The following is a 21523-nucleotide window of genomic DNA, read 5'->3' on the forward strand; positions in this document are numbered from 1 at the left end:
ATCCCCTGCAGTCTGTGGAGAGGCATGGCAATCTATATTGTAACAAGTTACCAGGTGATTCCTATCAGGCAGCTCTGGAAGACATCCAGGAATCCACTGCTCTAACCTATTGGTTTGGCTCTTTTGTTCTCTCTGCACCTGGCCCCATATTCAGTAAAACTTTAGCTTTTGCTTGAAGGTAGACATGATTAAAAGGTCAACTGTCATTATATACTCTCAAAGAGAATGTGCCTTGAACTTTGCACAGTAGATTTATCCCTGAAAAGCTGTTTGCAAATGGAATTTGGTTGTGTGTGTGTGTGTGTGTGTGTGTGTGTGAGAGAGAGAGAGAGAGAGAGAGAGAGAGAGGAAGGAAGGGAGAGAGAACAGGCATATATCTAATGCCTTAGTTTGCTATTCAAGGGAACACATTCAATTCAACTACATAGATACTATTTGCGGGGATACGATGATAAAGAGGGTGCAGGAGCTGTCTTCATGGGGCGTACTTAGAGTCCATTGAGGAAGATGGTCAGATAAACAGGCAGTTACAACACTGTGGTTGACATGAGGTTAGCACAGGGAACTATGAGAGTGTGGAGGGAGAAGTACCCCCAACTCAGGGCTGGGGCATCTGGGAAGTTCTAGGGGAAGTGACATCTGAAGAGGAGACCTATACAATGGGCTCTAGTCTCAAATCCTTTTGCAAAGCCAATGATCCTTCCTTAACGTATCCATGCGGAAAACTGAACTTTCACGTCATGGTAAGCCTGGGGGCATTGGTGCCACCACCCCACCGCACAGATGTTGAGTTCCTGCTAAGGGCAAGACATGCGGTGAAATGCTGCAGGGCAGCAAGGGTGACAGAGGCCCAATTCCTGCCCTCAGGGAGTCTACACCACACCTCCTCAGGATTCATTTCATTTCTCATGTAGGTCACTGATCCAGTGTGATCTGTTTATGACTGAACAGGTAGTTATTATTTAGGTCTTAACTCCCTCTACTGAAAAGGAGTGTTTACTCCCTCTCATCACCATGTGGCAGGGAAATCCCATTCTAACCAACACGTAAACGTGGGCATACAATTTACCCAGGAGAAAATCAAAGTGGCTACTGGAGTTCACAGCGCCATTCGCAAGATACAAGTCATGAAGCTGTGGAGGCCTGGATGGATCTCGAGGGTCTGCAGAGTCCATATCTGGGGCAGCCTCCAGACGTGGCAGCTCCCGGAGTAAGTCAAGCTCTGCTTCCCTCTGGGCCTCATGGACACGACTGCCTTTCAAACCACCTTTCTCTGCCCCCAGAAGGGAAAGCGGTCGGGATTCCTTGTGCATTATAATAATCACATGGTGTTTAAGCACAAGGTGGCAAGGGGTTTAGGTCGGCAGGTGGGGTCCTCATTCCGACTGTGCTTGTCTGTGTGTTCAGTCTGGTAGGAGCTGCTTGGACCTTTTAAGTGGAGGTGTGTTCCCATCTTGCAGGTGGGAAACCTGAGGCACAGGAGGTGTCTGGAGGCCGTGTCTGGGGCTTTGCACCCTGCTGCACACACACCCTGGCCCAGACTCATGATTCAAAATCTCCCCTGAACACCAACCCTCCCCCCCAACCTCCCATTCCCTGCATCTCCAAAGAACAAGCCTAAAGCATCTGCCTCCCGTTTTTTTTTTGCCAAGTTGCTCCCACTTCCTGAGACCCTGCCCCCCACTATCTGCCTGGTGAAATTCAACCCATCCTTCAAAGCCCAGCTCAGGTGTCACTTCTCCTCCTGGCTGGAATTCATCTATCCCTCCCTGGCACTCCTTGGTTTGGCCCTTTCTCTCATTACTTCTCCTAGGGCAACAGGCTTAGCCTCCTTCCTAGACCCTCAGTTCTGTCCTCCGTGCACGCGCCTAGTAGTAACAGCACAGTTCTCCTGAACCCCTTTGAGCTGGCGGTCTTCTTTGATGAGGTGATGAAAGCTGCCAGAAGAGCAGCTGACTGAGGCCCATTACGTGTCAGGCTGGCTGTTTAGGACTCTTCTGCCCATTATCTCAGGTAATGGCCAGTCAAGTCTCTCTAGACGGGTACCAGGATCATCTCCACTCCACAGAGGAGTGGGGAGGCCCAGAGAGGTGAAATGCCTCCTCGGAGGTCACACAGCTAGTACTACCCGTAAAGCTAGGCTTACCATATGCCGGAGCTGGGGTCCTAATCCCTGGACCCACTGCAGGGTCGCGTCTCTGCCTCCCTGCCCCGGGGAATGGGGGCGGGGAGAACACAACACACAGCGCGTCTCCTACAATTTAGGGGTTCATTCACCCTCAAGCGCACCCACCCGCCAGGTCTAGCAGGCCGGCGCCAGGTCGTTGTCTATATGCAGGCCTGGCTGAGCCCTCGGCAGGGATCTCGGCCAACATCTGGGGACCCAAACCCCGGGCCACGGAGCGGGGCCGGGGCTGGGGCGCCTGTACCGAGGGGTGCGGGCTCGCGGCGCGAGAGGCGCGGAGCCGGTCCCGGGTCCCGAGTCCCAGGAATGTGGGAGGGCTGGGCGGAGAGGGCGGGCACGGCGGGGGCGCTTCCTCTGCCCGCCGGAGGGGAGCCGCCAGGGCGCGCGCGGGGCGCGCCGCCGCCCCCTCCCCGCCGCCCGGCCGGCTGGGCGGGGGCGGGGGCTGCAGCGGGAGGGCGGCGAGGGGCCGCGGTGCTCGGCAGCCGCCTGGCCGGCCGGGCGGGAGGAAGCGATGAATATTCAGAGGGGGAGGGGGAAGGGAGGGGGCTGAGCGCTCGCCGCGGCTCCCTGCAGCCGGAGCCGCATGACGCGCGGAGGAGGCAGCGGGAGCCGCCGGAGCCGCAGCAGCCGGGATCAGGGCGCCGCGCGCGGGGGGTGGGCGCCTCTTGCTCCGCCCCACGAAGCCCCTGCGCGCCCAGGGACGCGTCCCCCCCGCGGCAGCCGCGCCAGGCTCCGCCGTGTGGCCGCCGCCGCCGCCGCCGCCGCTGCCATGTCCCCGGGGAAGCCCGGGGCGGGCGGAGCGGGGACTAGGCGGACGGGCTGGAGGAGGAGGAGGAGGAGGCGGCGGCTGGAGGCGGCGACGAGGGCGCCCGGGCTCGGGCGCACGGCGGGGCCCGACTCGCGCGTCCCGGGCACGTTCCAGGGCGCGCGGGGCATGAAGCGGGCGGCGCGGGAGGCGCGGCCGCCTCCGCGCTCGCCGGGGCTGCGCTGGGCGCTGCCGCCGCTGCTGCTGCTGTTGCGCCTGGGCCAGGTGAGCGGCCGGGTGGGCCCGGGCGGGGTGTGTGGGTGGGGGGGTGGGGGGTGGGGGGAGAGCACGGAGGGTGGGGGCGGGACTGGCATCCCTTGCACCTGCCCGGGTGTGCCCTGCCTGCGGGGTCCGCGGGAGGTGGCGAGGGGCCCGAGAGCTCGGAGCCCCCCTCCTGGAGGGGGCTCGCCGGAACCCAGCCGGCCTCGCGCGCCGGCGACCGAGCCCCTGCCCCGGCTGCCCGGTCCCGGCGGGGGCGCGGCGGGACCCGGGGTCCGGGGTGCCCGTGGCCTCCCGTGGAAGCCCCCGCGCGGGCTCCAGGCCGTCTCTGGCCCGGCCCTTCCCGGAGCTGGTCACATCTGGCCGGCGCGGGCCCGGCTCGCCCGCCCGCGGCGGCCGGAGGGGGCGTGTTTGCGAAGGGCTCGCGTCGCGGAGCTGGGCCGGCCTGGCCGAGCGCGGCCGACCTCCGACCCGGCCCGCAGGGGTCCGAGGGGCCGGGCCGGAGGGCAGCGGCGGCGGCCCCGGTGGAGCCCGGGCAGGGCCGGGCTTGGGGCCGCGGGGCGGTGGGCGAGGCGCGGGGGCCTCGCGGCCGAGGGCACCGCTTCTGGGGAAAGTCTCCAGCCCCGGCAGAGGTGGCCACTCGCAAGCGTTCGTCAAGGCGACGGTCCCCCTTCCCGGGGAAGCCGCTGGCTTCCCTGGGCGTTGAAGTCGTGCTTTGTGGGCGCAGGCTCTCCCTCCCCACCGCCCTGTTTTCTAGCTTCGCTTTTCAGATAATGCTGTGCCTGGCATTTTGGCGGCCGACCTTTCTGAAAGCGCCGTTTCCCCTTCAGAGTATTCCCACTGGGGGCGAGGCAGGGCAGCTGGGAGACATTCCCATGTCACAGATAGGGAACTTAAGGGGGGGGGGGGGGGAGAAGTGAAAGAGCAGAATCACCCAGCCCTGGCCGCGGGAGCTGAGCTAGCAGGTTGGTCCTCACAGCCTTCCAGGAGCCTGCTAGGGTCTCGCACCCGCGGCCGAAAGTGGCCTGGCGAGACCCCTGTTGTGCATTTTGTTAATGAAAGTCTTGCTTGTTTTATACAAACGACGGCTGTAGGGAGATGATGCTTGAAGCCTGGGAGATGAGTTATTGGCTAAGGATGGAGCCTGGTTTCAGGGAAAAGTTTTCAGGCACAAATACAGGACTGCCTGACAGCAAAAACACAGCCTTGGGGCAGCAAGGAGGCCTCGCAGGCCGGCTGAGAAGGGAGTTGAGGCCTGGGGGTTCCAGCAACTCTCAGCACCCAAGGAGTTGCTCATGTCCCCTCCCAGTTTTCCTCAGTAGACTTTGGAAAGGACAGTGTGGCCTCCTGCAGAGAATACTGGATTAGGCGTCCGAAGAATCAGCTCCAGGGGCCGGGCTTCAGGGCTGGGCATGCTCTTTTTAACAGCATTTGTAGGGTGGGTTCACACCACCTGCCCCAAGAATTGTTTGAGGAGCTTCCACTGGCCAATGTCTGAAACAGCTTTGTAAACCTTAAAGGGTGTCCAGATGGCGGTGTTACAGTAGGGTGAAGTGTGAATAGACTGTCTTCTTCCTGTCCCTTTAAGGAAATTCATGGACAGCAGTCCATGAATTACAAAAAAAAAAAAAAAAAGCCTCATAATTGAAGATCTCTTGTACCAAAGTTCATACTAAAGAAATACTTGATCTTCATTTATTTTTAGTTTGACACATATATTTTGTATTATATTATTATTACTTTGTCCATAATGGTTACTATGCTTTGAATCAGTGAAAAATTTCTTGGGTGAATTTATTGCTTGCCCAAGCCTTCCCTGTATCTCAGTATCACACTACCGCTCTCTGCGTGTCCCCGATTCAGATATTTCCTTTCTCTCGTTTGTTCTGTGGAAACTCAAGGGGACTCTTTCTATTTCTTGTTTTTGGATACATTATAAAATAGGAAATGTGAAAGGCTCTCTGAAAAAGCATTTTCACAATCCACAGTTGACAGTTCATTTTGATACTGAATATTTCAGGGAATTTGGGGGCCAGACCACACTTTCAAGACAGCTCACACCCTTCATTTTTTTAGATGAGAATATTGAGGCCCAGAGAAGACAGTGATCAGGCTGAGGTTACCTGGCAAGAGTGTGGAGGAGACCGGATGGGCATCTGCATTGCCTAGTATTTTCACCGTGCCTTTTTTTTTTTTTTTTTTTTTTTTGCCATGTTTTCACTTTGCGGTTACTTTTCACACTAGGAACAGCCTTACCCCACCGAGTACTCCCAAAACTGTGGATGTAAATTGAACCTTTCAAGGTTGAAACATATTTGAGATCGGAAGTCATGTTTGAGATTTCTGAAGTTTGCGCATTTAGGAAATGTGGGTGAAGGTATCAGACTACCTCCCTAACGTTTGATTGGTTTTCTGAGGCTTGGATGGGGTGTGTGTGTGTGTGTGTGTGTGTGTGTGTGTGTGTGTGTGTGTTAAATGGCGTCAACAGTAACAGGTTAAAAAAAATGGGCAACTCTTGGAAAAGGCACAGGTCTGTTTGTGAATTAATGAGGATGGGTGTGGAGGCTGGAAAGCAGAGAGATGCTGGAAGATTCGGTGCTTAGTAGGGCTGGAAAAGCCATTTTGACCCTGGCATCTCATTCCCCTTCTCCAAGACAGGAAGGACGGTCAGAGATGATTCCAGCATGAGGACTGTGCTGGTTGCAACGTCTGACTCCACCCATTCTTGTAGCATTTTTGCACACTAATTTTGGTTTATGTGTATGTTTTAGACAAGGTGACAAAGCAGTTTCCCCCCAACCTTGCCTCCTTTTCTTGGGAAATATAGCCCTGACAGAGTCTTTAAGAAATAGGTTGATAGTGGAGCTGCTTTAAAATGGGGGGGGGGGGGGGGAAGCTGGTGACCAATAGCTGTTTTGTTGGTCTTACAGTGTTTGGGATTTGCTTTTTCTTTGCTTTTTAGTTTCCTGGTGAGTAATAAGTGTTTGTGTCTATTATCAATAATAGCTAATCCTTAAGCCTGCTTACCTGCCTGCTTCATCTGGACTACAAAAAAATGTTTTGACTCCTCCTTAAGTTGCTTGTTAAATTCTCATACGGGTGACTTTAAATATTTTTGTTTTGCTTCAGAACAACGGCGGAGGAACTGAGCGATGATGTTTTGTTTGCAGATGGTTTAAGAAAACAGAGCGGACTGGTTTATGGTTAGACTGTGACTTTGAGTTGATTTCAGGTTGAGCCCTACAATAAAGACAACCACGGATACCCAAGCTTTCCTGAGCAGAGACAATCCTGGCTCCTGTGTGAGCAACATTGGTCAGCAAAGAGGTCATTTAGCTCCTAAAAGTAATCCTTGCTTGGGGTTGAGGCCGAGGGAGAGTTGCTGAGTGGCTGTGGGCCTGGGTTTAGCCAGCACATCATCTGCAATTACTTCTTCGTCCATTCACTGCTTGGCCAAGGGAATTATTTTGAGTGCAGTGTAAGAGGCAATTTTCTGTGTGTTTCCTTTTTAACCTAGTGCCGCTGGTAATATTATAATTAATGGGCAACATCGTATGTGCCAAGGGTTTAGGTGCATTAAGTCATTTGACCATTTCAGAAATACTAAAAGGTAGGAGCCGTTTTATCTGAGAGAGAACTGAGGCTGGAACTCACCAATGATTCATAACCAGTATGTGGTAGAACCGGGTCTGATGTCTCCACCGCCCCAGTTCACTGTCCTGTGCTGAACAAAGCCGTGTGTTTTATTTTTTAATTTAAAAAAATTTTTTTTTTCAACGTTTTTTATTTATTTTTGGGACAGAGAGAGACAGAGCATGAACGGGGGAGGGGCAGAGAGAGAGGGAGACACAGAATCGGAAACAGGCTCCAGGCTCCGAGCCATCAGCCCAGAGCCCGACGCGGGGCTCGAACTCACGGACCGCGAGATCGTGACCTGGCTGAAGTCGGACGCTTAACCGACTGCGCCACCCAGGCACCCCATGCCGTGTGTTTTAGAGAAGGTCTTCAGTGTGCAGCTAAGAGATGAGGTGATGGATTTTCGGGGATGAAGAACAGGCTTGTGGGCCCTGAACCCTGATGGGGCAGGGAGTCACTGTGGCGTCTCTGAATCCTACTATAGGATCTGCTCCGTCCGTGCCACTGACAACCCAGGTGCCTCTTTCCTGCTCCTGTTGCTTTGAGACCCTGAGTCTTAGTGGAGACGGGGTGTGGAGGGGAAAGACCTGGGTTCGGGTCTTTGCTCTGCCAGTTCGTAGCTGCATAAACTTGGGCAAAGTCCCTCAAGCTCTGTGACTCCTCATGTCCTTATCTGGAAAATGGGACTGACACTTCCTGTTTCACTGGGCAGTTGAGAGGATCAAATATGATAGAAGAGGAACTGCTGTGTAAAATCGGAGGCACGATTCGATTGCTGGCTGTGGCTGCTGCTGTTATTTGGGGACAAGTGGGGCTTCACATCATTAGTTCATATAACAAATACCTATCAAGCGTTTCTCACAGAGTGGCACCTGCGGGCGTGCAAGATGAACTTAGCACATTTTTTTTTTTTTTAACTATTAAGAATGATTTATTTTAGGGGATGTTAGTGGAAAAAAATAGTTGCATATCAAGTCCATGATTTTATTTATTTTATATTTAAATTTTTTTAAAAGTTTTTAAAAAACGTTTCTTTATTTATTTTGAGAGAGGGAGGGAGGGAGAGAACCCCAAGCAGGCTCCCTGCTGTCCTCGTGGAGCCCGATGCGGGGCTTGAACTCACGAACCGTGAGATCATGACCTGAGGTGAAACCAAGGGTTGAACGCTTAACCGACTGAGTCGGCCAGGTGCCCCTCAGGTCCATGATTTTATAGGTAGATTGAGACTAAATGGAGTGTCATGGTATATAAATTTGCTTAAATTTAATAAAAAGCTGATCCAAAGGAAAATACTGGGTGAATAATTATGTAAGGGTGGTATGGTTATGGCAAACTTGTAAAGGTGAAACATTGCTTAAGTTTGGGAGATACTGGGTGTGCAGTAGGCACTGAGTGGAGGCCTGAGGGTAAGAAAGGGAGCCTGTCTTCATGACTTACAGGATTTGGGAGTGAGACATTACTCTGATTACCCCCAGCTAACCAGTGACAGTTGTGATGCAGGCTGTGTGTGTGATGTCCTTGTTGTCCTCCACACGTTCCCCGCCCCGTCCCGCCCCCAGCTTCTACAGGGATGAGTCGGGCAGGGATCTACATCGAGATCCCTGGAGGTGGCAGATATATCAGACCAGAGAAGTCCACAGCAACTTTGCCACCACCTTGTGTGGCTTTCCAGTGGCTTCTCTGGTGACACCTATGGGGACAGGAGCCATAGGAAATTTGTTATTACTTCCTTATTAGTGATAGCTGTGGTCTTCCCATTGTCTTAGAATTTCCATGGCATGTAAATGCCCGGGTGGAGGGCTGGTGGTATTGAGACAGAGGATAGGGGGCATTTTGAAAGCAAAGTAGTGTCAGCTTCCACAGAAGGTCTAATTTTAAACATGCAAATAATTTTCAGTTCCACTTTTCCTTCTTCCTGTTAGAGGAAAGCTGTACCCTGTTGCCTTTTCTGAGTTTCGAGCAGACAATGTCGTCATTATGCCCCAAACTATCTCCTTCTCCAGGACAGGAATGGGTGGTGGTTTTCTGGGTGCCTGTGCTGGGCCCCAGCCCAGTGTTAGTTCATGGCTTCTGAGTAAATAAGTGAGTGACTATTAAAACATAGTACCAACGTGGAGTCTATATAACACAGTGGTTCTTAATCTTCCTGGGGAGGGGGAGGTATTAAGACCCTTACAGAGTAAGTAAAAGCGAAGCTTCCTTTCCACAAAAGGAATGTACATATTTGCAATTTTGTATCCAATGTCAGGGGTTTCATAGGCTCTTCAAAATAGCCTATGAATCTCAGGTTAAAAACTCTCCAATGTAAAACTGTATACTGTTGGAAAAATACTAGTCTTTTTCAAAGATAACCACTGTGGGCATTCTTGGTTTCCTTCCGGGTGGGGGGAGGGGGAATGTTTCTTTGTATTGTATGCAAGTATCTGTATTCATCTTTTTAAAAAATTACATTAAAGAAAACTTTATGTATACATTGTATTCTACTTAACCTTTCGATTTACCTTGTTGTCTTAGAGGTCATTTAATACCTGCTTTAACTCATTTTTTTTAAATGACTGTCTGGGATTCTGATGTGTGAATTTACCACGATTTATTAGACCATTCCCATATCAATAGACACTTTAATTGTTTTTGCACCCCCCCCCCCCCCATCTCTTACAAATCATGCTTCAGAGACTGTCTTTGGTACACATTTCTTGTCACTTTCACAACGATGTCCATACATTTCTAATTTTAGGGTTGCTGTGTTAGAGGGTACATGCATTTAAAATTTGAGAGCTATTGTTAAGCTCTCCTATAAAAACATTGCCCCAGTTTATACCTGCATCCATAGGTGTGAGAATTGAGGGTTGTTTAATTTTTATTTTTTAATTTTTTTAAGATTAAACAAATTTTAAATAGTCTCTACACCCAACATGGGACTCCGACTGACAATCCCAATATCAAGAGTCGCATGCTTTATTGAGTGAGCCAACCAGGCGCTGTGAAAATTGTTAAATGTTTAAATCTGAGAGGTGAGAAGTTGTATCCTGACTTTTACTTATATCTTTATTTGAGTTAGTTGAATATTTTTTCTTATGTTTTGGGGTGTCTGCATTCCTTCCTTCCGTTTCTTTTCTGTTAACTCCTGGTTCGTTAAAAAAAAAAAAGATTGCTATTTTGTTATTGATTTGTATAAGCTCTTTGGAAATTAAAGAAGTTCGTCCTTCGGTTCTGATTTGTGTTGGAAATACGTGTGTTTTCCAACTATTTTAGATGTGGCCCTTGTTCCTTAGTGACTCAGGGATAGATGAGATCCCTGGGTGGTGACGCGAATATGAAGCGTGGAACCAGACTGCCTGATTGCAATCCTGGCCTCCCACCTGACTAGCTGTTACCTTGGGTGGCGCCTAACCTTTCTGACCCTTGGTGTTTACATTTCTAAAGTGCTAATAATAATGGTAGTAGTGCTTCTCACACAGGATAGTTGGATAAGTTGAGACTGCGTTATTATTGTTAAAGTTCCTTGTGTAAATGGATACGGAATTAGGAGAACAGTATTTAACAACGGGGCGCCTGCCTGGTTTAGCCGGCGGGGCTTGTGACTTTTAATCTCGGGGCTGTGAGTTCCAGCCCCACGTTAGATGTAGAGATTACTTAAAAATAAAATCTAAAAAAAAAAGAAAAAAAAAGAAACAATATTTAATGAAAATTTTCCGTTTACTTAAGAGTTAGATTTAAAACATTTTTGTAAATGTTTATTTATTTTTGAGAGAGACAGAGTGTGAGCTGGGGAGAGCAGAGGGAGAAAGACAGAATCCAAAGCAGGCTCCAGGCTCTGAGCTGTCAGCACAAAACCTGATGTGGGGCTCGAACCCATGACCTGTGAGATCACCACCTGAGCTGAAGTCGGATGCCTAGATGACTAAGCCACCCAGGTGCCCCAAGAGTTAGATTTAAAAAAAAAATTTTTTTTTTTTAAATGTTTTATTTATTTTTGAGACAGAGACAGAGCATGAGCAGGGGAGGGGCAGAGAAAGAGGGAGACACAGAACCTGAAGCAGGCTCTGGGCTCTGAGCTGTCAGCACAGAGCCTGACGCCGGGCTCGAACTCACGGACCGTGAGATCATGACCTGAGCCGAAGTTGGATGCTCAACCGACTGAGCCACCCAGGCGCCCCAAGAGTTAGATTTTAAAGTTAGGGCACAAGGCCATAATTTTGACTTTTCAAAATTGTGCTACAAAGTCTTCAAATTGGATTTAAGAGATTAAATCTGCAATGGAATGTATACTTATACACATATACATGTATGTGGAGCAGTGTAGGCTTTCCTGATAGCACAATTTAAATTATATTTCTCTTTTGACGGTGCATATAATTGAATTATAGATTAAATGACCGCGAGATATGACTGGAGAGTGGCCAATGTGGTCCTGGGCCCAGAGGGGCACAGGAATATTGACCATGTCCCTTAGAAAGACAGAGTCCTCCTTACATTGACTTGAGTATTTCTCTGTGACCTGGCTGGCTCTAACTGTGGCTGCCCTGGTCTCTGGGTACATTTTCTGTAAGGACAAGAGGAGCTATTTAATGCCACCAACTGAAAGTTTAAATTTGTTTTTTTTAATGTTTACTTCTTTTTGAGTGAGCGAGTGAGAGAGAGAGAGAGAGAGACAGACAGACAGAGACAGTGTGAGCCAGGAAGGGGCAGAGAGAGAGGGAGACACAGAATCTGAAGCAGGCTCTGCTCTGAGCAGTCAGCACAGAGCCTGACTCAGGCCTCGAACCCACAAACCGTGAGATCATGACCTGAGCCACCCAGATGCCCCCACTGAAAGTTTAAAGACATAATCCTTGGCTCTAATTTCGGGAGATGGGAGACCAAGAGAGTCTGTGCTGACTGCCGGTCAGTTTCTATGGCAGCAAGGTGATCCTGCATTTCCTGCTGCTGGCTGAACTGGTTACCTTCTCTTCATGTCCTTATGTCGTGGGAGTTCTCTCTTCCCCACTGAGAGTGGACCAGGCTGATGGTCCTGTCCCCAAGGCCTGGAGAAGGAGAGCTGCGGGGAGGTGGTTGTGGGTATGCAGGGAGATTGCTACCCAGAGCTTAGTGCACTGGCTTTGGAGTCAGACAGACTGGACTCCTCCGATGCCCAGCCAGGTGACCTTGGGCCAACAATTCTGATGCCCGGAGCCTCACTTGTTCTCATCGGGAAAATGGGGACAGCAAAGATACCTACCAAATAGAGTTGTGGTGGAAGACTGACTGGATCCAAATAACAAGTTCTTAGCATGAAATAAACCTTCAAAAGATGTTGGCTGTTGTTTTATTATCGTAATTTGTTGAGGTACGGGCATAATTTAGTACTTAAAAAGACTTAAAAATTGTTTTTACCTTATAGTTTAGAAAGCCCTTTGGCATATATGAGCTCATTCAACCCTTGAAACATTCCTGTGAGTTTGTCATTGTAATTTATGTCGTGGCTCGGTCTGTCCCTAGGTGACTTGTCCAACCCAGGTGGCATCTGTCTTTGCACAGATGTAGCCTAGTTGTAAAAGTCAGTCAAATATAATTAGCTTACAAGAGGCGAATTGGGCGGTTGAGTCCCCTGGTTGGTTCATACATACTTATTAGGTTGAACCATATGAAATGACTGTTTCTGGTCCTTTGAATATTGGTAATTGTATATGATTCCCCCTAATATAATCCAGAACATTTGTAGAAGTTTGGAAAACCAAAACATAGATGTATCTGCTGTAAAACAGCGTGTTTACATCTGTGGGTCATAAAACCAATTTAAGTTATGAGCGGCATGAAAAAGTGATGGGCTAGAAAATATCAGGGTTTACCGCACGTAGAAAAGGTAAGTATTGTGTCGTGAAACTTGTTTCAGTTATGTAGACTTTGTGTGTCTTCGTACTGAATTACACAGAAAGTGGATTTCTTTTTCTTTTCTTTTTTTAAGATTTTATTTTTAAGTGATCTCCACACCCCAGGTGGAGCTTGAGCTCACAACCCCGAGATCAAGAGTCACATGCTCTACCTACTGAGCCAGCCATGCGCCCTGAAAATTAATTCCTTATTGTGGCTTTAGGCATTGTCCAAAAAAACTGGAAGCTACTGTCATAGGGGATTGAGCAGCAGAAGATGTGGGGGTGAAGGTGGCTTCTGTTTCCAGAGACAATGGAACACCAGTATGAAGTCCCCAATTATGCATTGTAAGTGCCCCCATATGTAGCTGAAGACTGTCTTGCAGTGGCCGGTACAGGAAGGACCAGCTTCCAGGGAGGTGCATAGGAAGGGAGCAGGTCCACTGAAAGCTGAGGAGGCCTACTCTTAAGTAGCTGCCCTTCTGGAAACTTCAGAGGGACCACTTCTGAAGAACACTTGTGTAGAACAAGCCTTTGGCGATGCTTTGTGTTCTTTGGTTCAGGGTTAAGTAGAGAGCTAACACTGCCTGTTGTGTTGTGTGCTTTGGAAGAGAACTTGGGAGTCTCAGGTGGTCTGATGTTCTGAGGGATCATCACCCAGCTGGTGGGTAGTGGGGGACTCACCCTTGGCCCTGCCTGGCCTTCCAGCCCAGAATGTTTACCTCCAGGTTGTGCTGGCCTCACTCTCATGCTGATCCTCTGGGGGCCCGTAGCCCCCAGTTGGCTCGAGGGTCCTGATCCAGAGCTGGTTGGTTCAGTTCTGACATAAGTTAGTACTGGTTGTTATTGTTTTTAATATATACAAATTGGAAATATAGATAAATAAAAGAAGAAAGCAAAATTACCTGTAATCTCCACTTCCTAAACTATTTTGATGGGTGATCCTTGTCTTTATTTATATTTTCTCCCTCCTTCCTTCCTTCCTTCCTTCCTTCCTTCCTTCCTTCCTTCCTTCCTTCCTTCCTTCCTTCCTTCCTTCCTTCCTCTCTTTCTCTCCCCCCTCCCCTTCCATCCTAAAATAGGACTACCTGCCACACGTGTTTTGTGACTTTCATTTTTCGTGTCTATATGTGTATTAGGACCAGGGGCAGAAGCATCCCTAGGGGGACCCCAGAAATCTACAGCATAAACATGAGGCTTTCTCCTGGAGGGTCACTGTTACTCGGTGGAAAGTGTTTTGAAACAAATAGGGACACAGTATAGATTAGATACCAAATATGCATCCAGAATGTTTTCGGTGAATGCAAGAGACCACAAAGACATCTCCAGTTCCTGGGGGTGTGAGTCCACTCTCTTCTGGGTTCTCGGGGGCAGTTTGTGGCAGTTTGTGAAGCAGTGACAATGTGTGGCAAACATTTTCCCCTGCCAGTAGATGTTCTCTTGTGTAACCTCAGCTGTTGCACCTGCATTAGACAGAGGTCCTGGATCTCATTTCTCCTGTGATTAATCTTCTAGTGTGTTTTTTTTTTAACATTTTTTTTTTTTTTTTTGCCACAATCAACACTATTCAGATGATTCTGTGATTAAATCTCTGAACCCATCTCTGATGATTGTCTTCGGATGAATTGAGATAATAAAAATAACAATAGCAGCTACCACAGGTTGAATATTGTGGATTTTACGTATTGTGTAATCCTATGATGTAGGTACAGGGAGGGAAACTGAGGCCCGGAGAGTTTCGATCTGGGTCATGGCCACACATCTCACCCAGCTAGCTGTTGGCTTCTTTGGGAGCACAAGAGGGGAGCCAGACAGTATTACCTACATGAGCGAGGCCATGTCTGAGTCTCCTGGATGGACAGCTGGACTTGAGGGCCATTCCCAAAGGTAGCAAGGCCATCTTCTGTTGGGAGGGTGTTGCCTAGAGTCATGCTGTGGCAGAAGTAAAATGCTTCCAAAAGCCACAAAAGATAAGGGTGTCTTTGCTATAGATATGTGATAAAGGCTTCCTGAAACTTTGGGGCCTTGGCTCCAATCAAATGAATGACATGTCTTGGCCTTCCTGTTGTGAATGTATTTGGGTTTTGTAGAAGTTGAATTTGGGCATGGGTGACCTGGCTTCAGAGTGTCCCGTAAGAAGAGGAGCACGGCCTTTGGTATCAGCAGAAGCGTGGATCCAAATCCATGCTCTTGTCCTACACCATGTGCCCCTGCTGTCTCCCCAGGTGCTTATGCTTCTTGGAACCCGTTGTGTCATCTGGAAAGTGACAGTGGTTGTCAGGCCATGAGTTACTAGGGATAATTGGGGAAGGTGTATAAGGCACCCCGTCCAGTTTATGGTGTTCAGTAGGTACTTAATTTTCCACTTCCGACATACCCCTCTTTATTAACACACTGTCTCCTGGGGATGCAGTTGCCATGTGCCCAAGGTTGGAGGAGAACTTCTCTGAAGGTGTTCAACTTTTCCTTTGAGCGGGGGAGAGAGGGAGAAAGAGGGAGAGAGAGAGAGGAGAGAGAGAATCCAAGCAGGCTCCGTGATGTGCTTGAACCCATGAGACTGTGAGATCGTGACCCGAACCGAAATCAAGAGTCAGAGGCTTAACCGACGGAGCCACCCAGGTGCCCCTGAAGGTGTTCAACTTTTATGAACCTTGATGCCTGGGAGTGTTGTTATCTAAAGTGGCACCAAATCCTACTGCCTGAAGAGAAACTGTAGGAGATGTAGGCATAAGAGCTCTTCCTTAAGACATGTTGGCCTGTCTGAGGATTGCCCCGCTGGACTCTGAATCATAACTGTCTCTAGGAAAGAATAATGTTAGTTAAGCTACAGCAGGAGATCATGGGTGCGCGTGCGCACAAGATCACATACAACCAAGTGAGCCTTTCCTGTAGGCGAATAATGGTCCTGCTTGCCATTTCTCCCTGCTGGCGAGGCCATCCCAGTTCATTAAATTCGTCCTCCGGGAACCATTTACGAAGCACTAACCACATCTTTTAGATCTAGAGCTTGCCAGCCTAGCTCATCTCTCTTATGTCGCTACATACCTGCTGCATATAGCTTGGCCTCATCACCAAATGCCCATCTTCTGACTTCATGCCTCGACCCATTTCTCCAGCTCATCTCATCCTGCAAACTACTTTCCCTGAAACCCCCTCTTTCCTTGTTCTCTGATCCCGCGTTCTCATTAGAGTTTAGACTTGATACTGAAATGGTTTTCATAGCTCAGATCGGGGCTTCTCTAAAACCATTGATAACCTCGAATTTAGCTACTGGTATCTGGCTGCTGGGAGTCTGTTCCTGTGATTGTGGACATCAGACAACATGAAGTCACCTTTGTTGATAGTCTCACTCTGGGCTCGTTCATGGGACCGAGTATAGTGCAGGGGTTAAAACCTGGCTTTGGAGCCAGCTGCCTGGATGGGAATTCCTTGTTTCACTTTGATTATGCTCAGACTTTTCTGTGCCTCAGTTTTCTCAACTATAAAATAGTGGTGATAACGTGACTCCGCTCTAAGGTTGTTACAGGAAGTATGTAAAGTAAGTATGTATCACAAAGAATTGTATAGCACACAAATTAAACATTCAAAAAGGGAGGACAGACGTATTGGGGGAGGGGTAAGACTCAGACCCTCAGCCTCTGCCTGACCACTGAGTTGGCCAGCAGTCTTGATTTCTTTTGGGAGACGTGCACATAGCACTTAGCCTTTGCTCGCCCCTGGAGTCTGGTCTTTAGGCTTTGCAACTGTCCAACACTGTGGTTGGGGTGAGGATGGGTGGGGACTTCTTTTCCTTTAGCCCAGGATTTTTCAGCCTCAGCACTATGGATCCTTGGGGCCCCGTTAGTTGTTTTAGGGACTGTCCTGTGCGTGGTAGGATGTTCAGTGGCATCCCTGCCTCTGCTCGATGCCAGAACCCCCACCCCCTCCACTTGTGATAATGAGAAATGTCTCCAGACACTGCCAGATGTCCCCCGAGGGGGAAAGCATCCTGGTTGAGAGCCACTGCTTTAGGCAATGCCTGTTGGGAAGGAAAGGTATAGATTGCCTGCACCTGGCAGTCTCAGTAGTGGGGACCCGCCCTTCTTCCATTTTCCATGTGACGCTGTTGGTAACTGACTTCCTCTTCCCAGTGAGACAGTAGCTATAAACTAAGAGTGTTTACAGATGCGACAAACAGCCGGGTTGCTCAAGAGAGGCTTCGCATCTGACTCCCTGCTTGTTTTAGGGATGCTGTGGTAGAGCAAGCAGTGCCCTAAGGGTCTTGGCACCCGGGTGTTGATTCCCATGCAACATTTCTCCCTGTGTTCGCAGCCTCAGTTTCCTCCTCTGCAAAATGGGGATAACTGACGTTATTCTCCTTCTCTCCAGGGTGGGAAAGGAAGCTGGTGTTAATGCGGTATGTGTGGGGCCAAGGTCTGCTGTTGGGGATGTGAAGTTGAGGGAAGGGCCCAAATGTGCCACGTTCCACACAAGAGATAGACCCAGTCCAAGCGAGATCCCATGACCAAGAGATTGGCTGCCAAGTTCCCCCTCCCACTAGCTCCCTGGAGCAGTTTTCAGCTTCTAGAGTGTTTAGAGAGGCCCCAGGGCTGTCCCAGCCGAGGCAGGGAGACCTGCAGGAATGAGCTGGAGGAGGAACCCAGGAAACCCACTTGAACTTGATGGTGCTGCCAGCCAGCAGCGAGGAGGGTTGGCTTTCTGAACACTCGTTGTGCACCAGCTTTTCAGGAAAACATCACTTTGTGAAGGCGAACAAGTGCCCCAGCTCAGTGCTGGTCAGACCTGGTCTGGGCATACTGTTGTCTGGGGCGCCATTTTCTTAAATTAAAAAAAAAATTTTTTTAAATGTTTATTTCAAAAAAAATTTTTTTTATGTTTTTATTTTATTTTTGAGAGAGAGACAGAGAGACAGAGTGCAAGTGGGGGAGGGGCAGAGAGAGAGGGAGACACAGAATCGGAAGCAGGCTCCAGGCTCTAGGCTCTGAGCTGTCAACACAGAGCCCGACGTGGGACTGGAACTCACAGACCGTGAGATCATGACCTGAGCTGAAGTCGGACGCTCAACCAACTGAGCCACCCAGGCGCCCCACAATAAAAAATTTTAAAAGAAGATATCCATCCCCTCATTAATTCCCTAACATTTAGCTCTAAATCTGACCTCTACCTCTGACTGCCTGGCTCATATCTACTTGCCCCCTGGACATCTTCACTCAAATATGTATGTAATAAGCAAATTAAATTTTTGAAAATGTTTTATTTATTTTTGCGAGAGAGTGAGACAGAATGTGAGCAGGAGAGTGGCAGAGAGAGAGGGAGACACAGAATCGGAAGCAGGCTCCGGGCTCTGAGCCGTCAGCACAGAGCCCGACGCGGGGCTCAAACTCATGAACCATGAATTCATGACCTGAGTCGAAGGCGGACACTCAACCGACTGAGCCACTCAGGCGCCCCTGGGGCTCCATTTTCGTTTACCCAGATTCCAGCCAGTTATTCTGAGATGTCCTCAGTGCTCTCATACCCTGTGTGCTGGACTCCACTTCATCCTTCAAATGACCTTGTCTGTTTTAGAAGGGAGGCACCAAGAGATGAAGGGACTTGCCCAGGGCCAGGGATGCGGCTGTTCACGATCTCGCTTCCACTGCTTTGTGAACAACAGCAGCACAGTGCTTTTAAAGGCCCGAATTTTCTCATGTGCCAAATGGGGATAATAAATGCTTCAGACGATTGTGATCAAGATTCCACAAGAAAATGTATGGTGCCTGGCATACAGAGAGTGTCCCACAAATGCCAGCTGCTGTCCTTATTATTGTTACAACTATCAGTGATAGCACTGGTGATCACTTTGATGAGCCTTTCCAGGAACAGCCCTGGCTGGCCCTGGAGTCTGTCTCAGGCCCTGTTTGGGGGTGCAGCTGCCTGGGGCAGGATGCCACCTGGGGAGGACAAAGAGTCTGAGAGTCAGGGGATAAAGCAAAACCTGCCCTCAGGGATGGAACGTGTGATCTCACAGTCTGGCCTCCGACCAGCTGAGCTCATTGCCATGCAACCTGGTAGTTAATCATTACTAGTAAGAAGATAAAAAGGATCAGCGCCTCAAAGAAACGTCAGAGTGAGAAAGGACCTCTGGGGACATTAGGCCAGGGAAGACAAATGGGTTCCAGTTTGTGTCCATCTTCAAGTGACTGATAGGGGCTGCTCAGGTCCTGCGTGTGGAAGGGAGTGTTAGACCACTGGGGTTGGGCTAGCTCAGCAGGAGAGTGTGCTGGGATTGATTAGTGATGTCTGCCGTGGCCACAAGAAAGGCAAGGGGCTGCGTACCCGCTGTTTTATTTGCCCTTGCCCTCCAAGGCTTAAGACTTGCTCACTCACTGGAGGGTCACCCAGCAAGTCTTCAAACCACAAAAATCTCTTTGGAAAAGGTGTCTTTGGTGTCTGGTTCTTGAGTTTCATCTCTGAGAAAGTGATCTTTGTTTGACTGTGCTCAGCAAAGAGGAACTTGCTGTCCCAGAAGGCAGCACGTTCTGTTTTTGGGCACTTCTCCCAGTTAGTGCTTATACCATTGAGGGGGAAGAAGGCCTTCGAAGCCACTCGACGTGGGCCCTTCTCAGCCGTGGCTCCTCCTGGGGAGCTTTTAGGAGATCTCGATTGGAGGCCTGCACTTCTGAGTCGTGGGTTTTGAGTATCTGGATGGGTGGGCATCCCTGGTGCTGTTGTCTTTCTTCCAACTCCTCACATGATGTTAATGTATAACCAGGGCTGACAACTACTGAGACCACTTTTTTTTTTTTAAGTTTTTTGGAAACAGAGGCCCAGAAAGGACACGATTGTCCAGGGTTACAGAGGATTAGTAACACAAGGACAGGGAAACCCAGGAAGAAAGATCCTTTATGAAGTGCCAGCCCTACGTGAGGCTCTTTTTCTTTCACCCCGAGAATCTTCTCGTCCCACAAAGTCACATTACGCCCCTGCCTGAAACCCTCTGTGGCTTCATGTCTCACTTAGTATCAACCCCAGTGGTGGCCTGGACCGTGGATCTGGATGTGAGCAGATCCCTCCCTTCCCTCTCACCTCCCCTCATCCCCCCCCCCCCGCCCCTTTTTACCAACCCCAGTCACAGCCGTGCTGTGGACGCTGGACCCCACCCCACTGTCACCCTCAAGGGGCACTTGATGCACCATGACCCACGGCCTCCTGGCTGTTCTTCTCCGACCCTTCTCTCCCGTTGTCCTGCCTCATCTCCTCTGCCCTTACCACCGCCTCAAACTCTGTCATTGGTTCACGGTTTCCATTTGCCCACCCCCTGGAGTCTGGACTTCAGGAGGGAGGAACCCTGTCTGTACGGTTCTCTGCTCTGTCCCTCGTGCCTCAGGCAGAGCCTGCCTCAGAAAGATGTTTGTTGAAGGGATGAATTGAAAGGGCACAAAGCCTGTATTTCCCCAAGTTACGATTACCTGGAATCCAGGCTTACTGCCTCCTAGTCCCATATTATTTCTAGTTATTTCATGATATGTTAATCTTTTTAAGAAAAGTTTATTTATGTATTTTGCGAGAGAGAGAGAGAGAGGGAGAGAGAGAGAGAGATTGAGCAGGGGAGGGGCAGAGAGAGGGAGAGAGAGAATCCCAGGCAGGCCCTGAGCCGCCAAACGAGGAGTCGGACACAGGGCTCGAACTCATGAACCTCAAAATCATGACCTGAGCCCAAATCAGGAGTCAGATGCTTAACCAACTGAGCCACCCAGGGGCTTCTCGTAATATTTTTATCTTTTGCCGTGACAGCCCTAAATGTGAACCATAGATATCCTCAGGGTGAGGGGGGTTAGCTTGCTTCTGTGAAAATAATACAGATTTTTAAAAAGAGTAATCTCTGTGCCTGACGCCGGGCTCAAACTTATGACCCCAAGATCAATAGTCATAGGCTCTACGGACTGAGCCAGCCAGGTGCCCCAAAAAGAATACAGATTTTGAAGTCCCCACCCAGCACTGCCTCTTATTAGCTATGTGATCTTGGGAAATTTCTGAACCTCTCTGAGGCCCTGTCTTTCTTGTCTGCAAAATGGAATCAGTCCTACTGACTAGCTGACACCGACTGAATGCTTTCTGTGTGCCAGGCACTGTGCTGAGTGCCTTATCCGTTTCGACGAGTGCATCCTCACAACCACCTGATGAGGTGGTTCTCTTCTTGCTGTCATTGGACAGGAGCGAAAAATGAGGCACAGAGAGGTTAAGCCACCAGCCCGAGGTCACATAGCTAATCAATCAAGGAACTAGGTTCAAGCTTTGGCAGTGTGGTTCTAGAGTCAGCCTGTTAGGAATTTATGAAATCTTGTCCAATGGACCCAGCACAGGTGGTGGTGTAGAGAGGCTCAGTTAACATTTGTTTCCCCTCTCCCTTCGTTTGGCCTTTACTCCTACAGTGACATTTAAATTTTCTTATCGTTTTTGTTCTCGTTTTTGTTCTCAACTCGGTGACAAAAGGACCCATTTCCTGTCTGTCGGAGGTGCTCACTTCCAGACCCGGTTTCTGTTGATGGGACCTCAGGGCTCACACCTTGCAGGCCCCGGGGGTTCAGGGTGTATTGGGCTCTGGTGCTCACAGAGCGTGGGTGAGCAAGTGCATTTTCCCACCCAGAAATTTCTGCCTGCAAGACCTATCGAGGGCCTGTTTTTGTGCCAAGCAAGCATTGTGACCGTGATCAATGAAACAAAACAATAGTTCTTGGTCCTATCGCCTCAGCTCATCAACCCTCCATTTAATGTGCCCGATTACCCAGGCCCTTTGCTGGGCTGTGATCACTTTAATTGGAGTCGTAGATTTATGATCGGGAC

The 21523-nt window shown here is 49.5% G+C and overlaps 1 protein-coding gene across 1 annotated transcript in view; it reads left to right on the forward strand.

The window, feature by feature from the left end:
- Nucleotides 1-2753: 2753 nt before the first annotated feature.
- Nucleotides 2754-21523, forward strand: part of PTPRJ (protein tyrosine phosphatase receptor type J) — a 171319-nt gene continuing 152549 nt past the window's right edge. Inside the window, exon 1 of the mRNA XM_058688987.1 lies at nucleotides 2754-3215. Within this exon, the coding sequence (XP_058544970.1) occupies nucleotides 2769-3215 (447 nt within the window). The 5' untranslated portion in view covers nucleotides 2754-2768. The remainder of the gene's footprint in view (nucleotides 3216-21523) is intronic.

This window comes from Neofelis nebulosa, chromosome 10 (genome assembly GCF_028018385.1).
Source record: "Neofelis nebulosa isolate mNeoNeb1 chromosome 10, mNeoNeb1.pri, whole genome shotgun sequence".
Taxonomy (NCBI): Eukaryota; Metazoa; Chordata; class Mammalia; order Carnivora; family Felidae; genus Neofelis; species Neofelis nebulosa.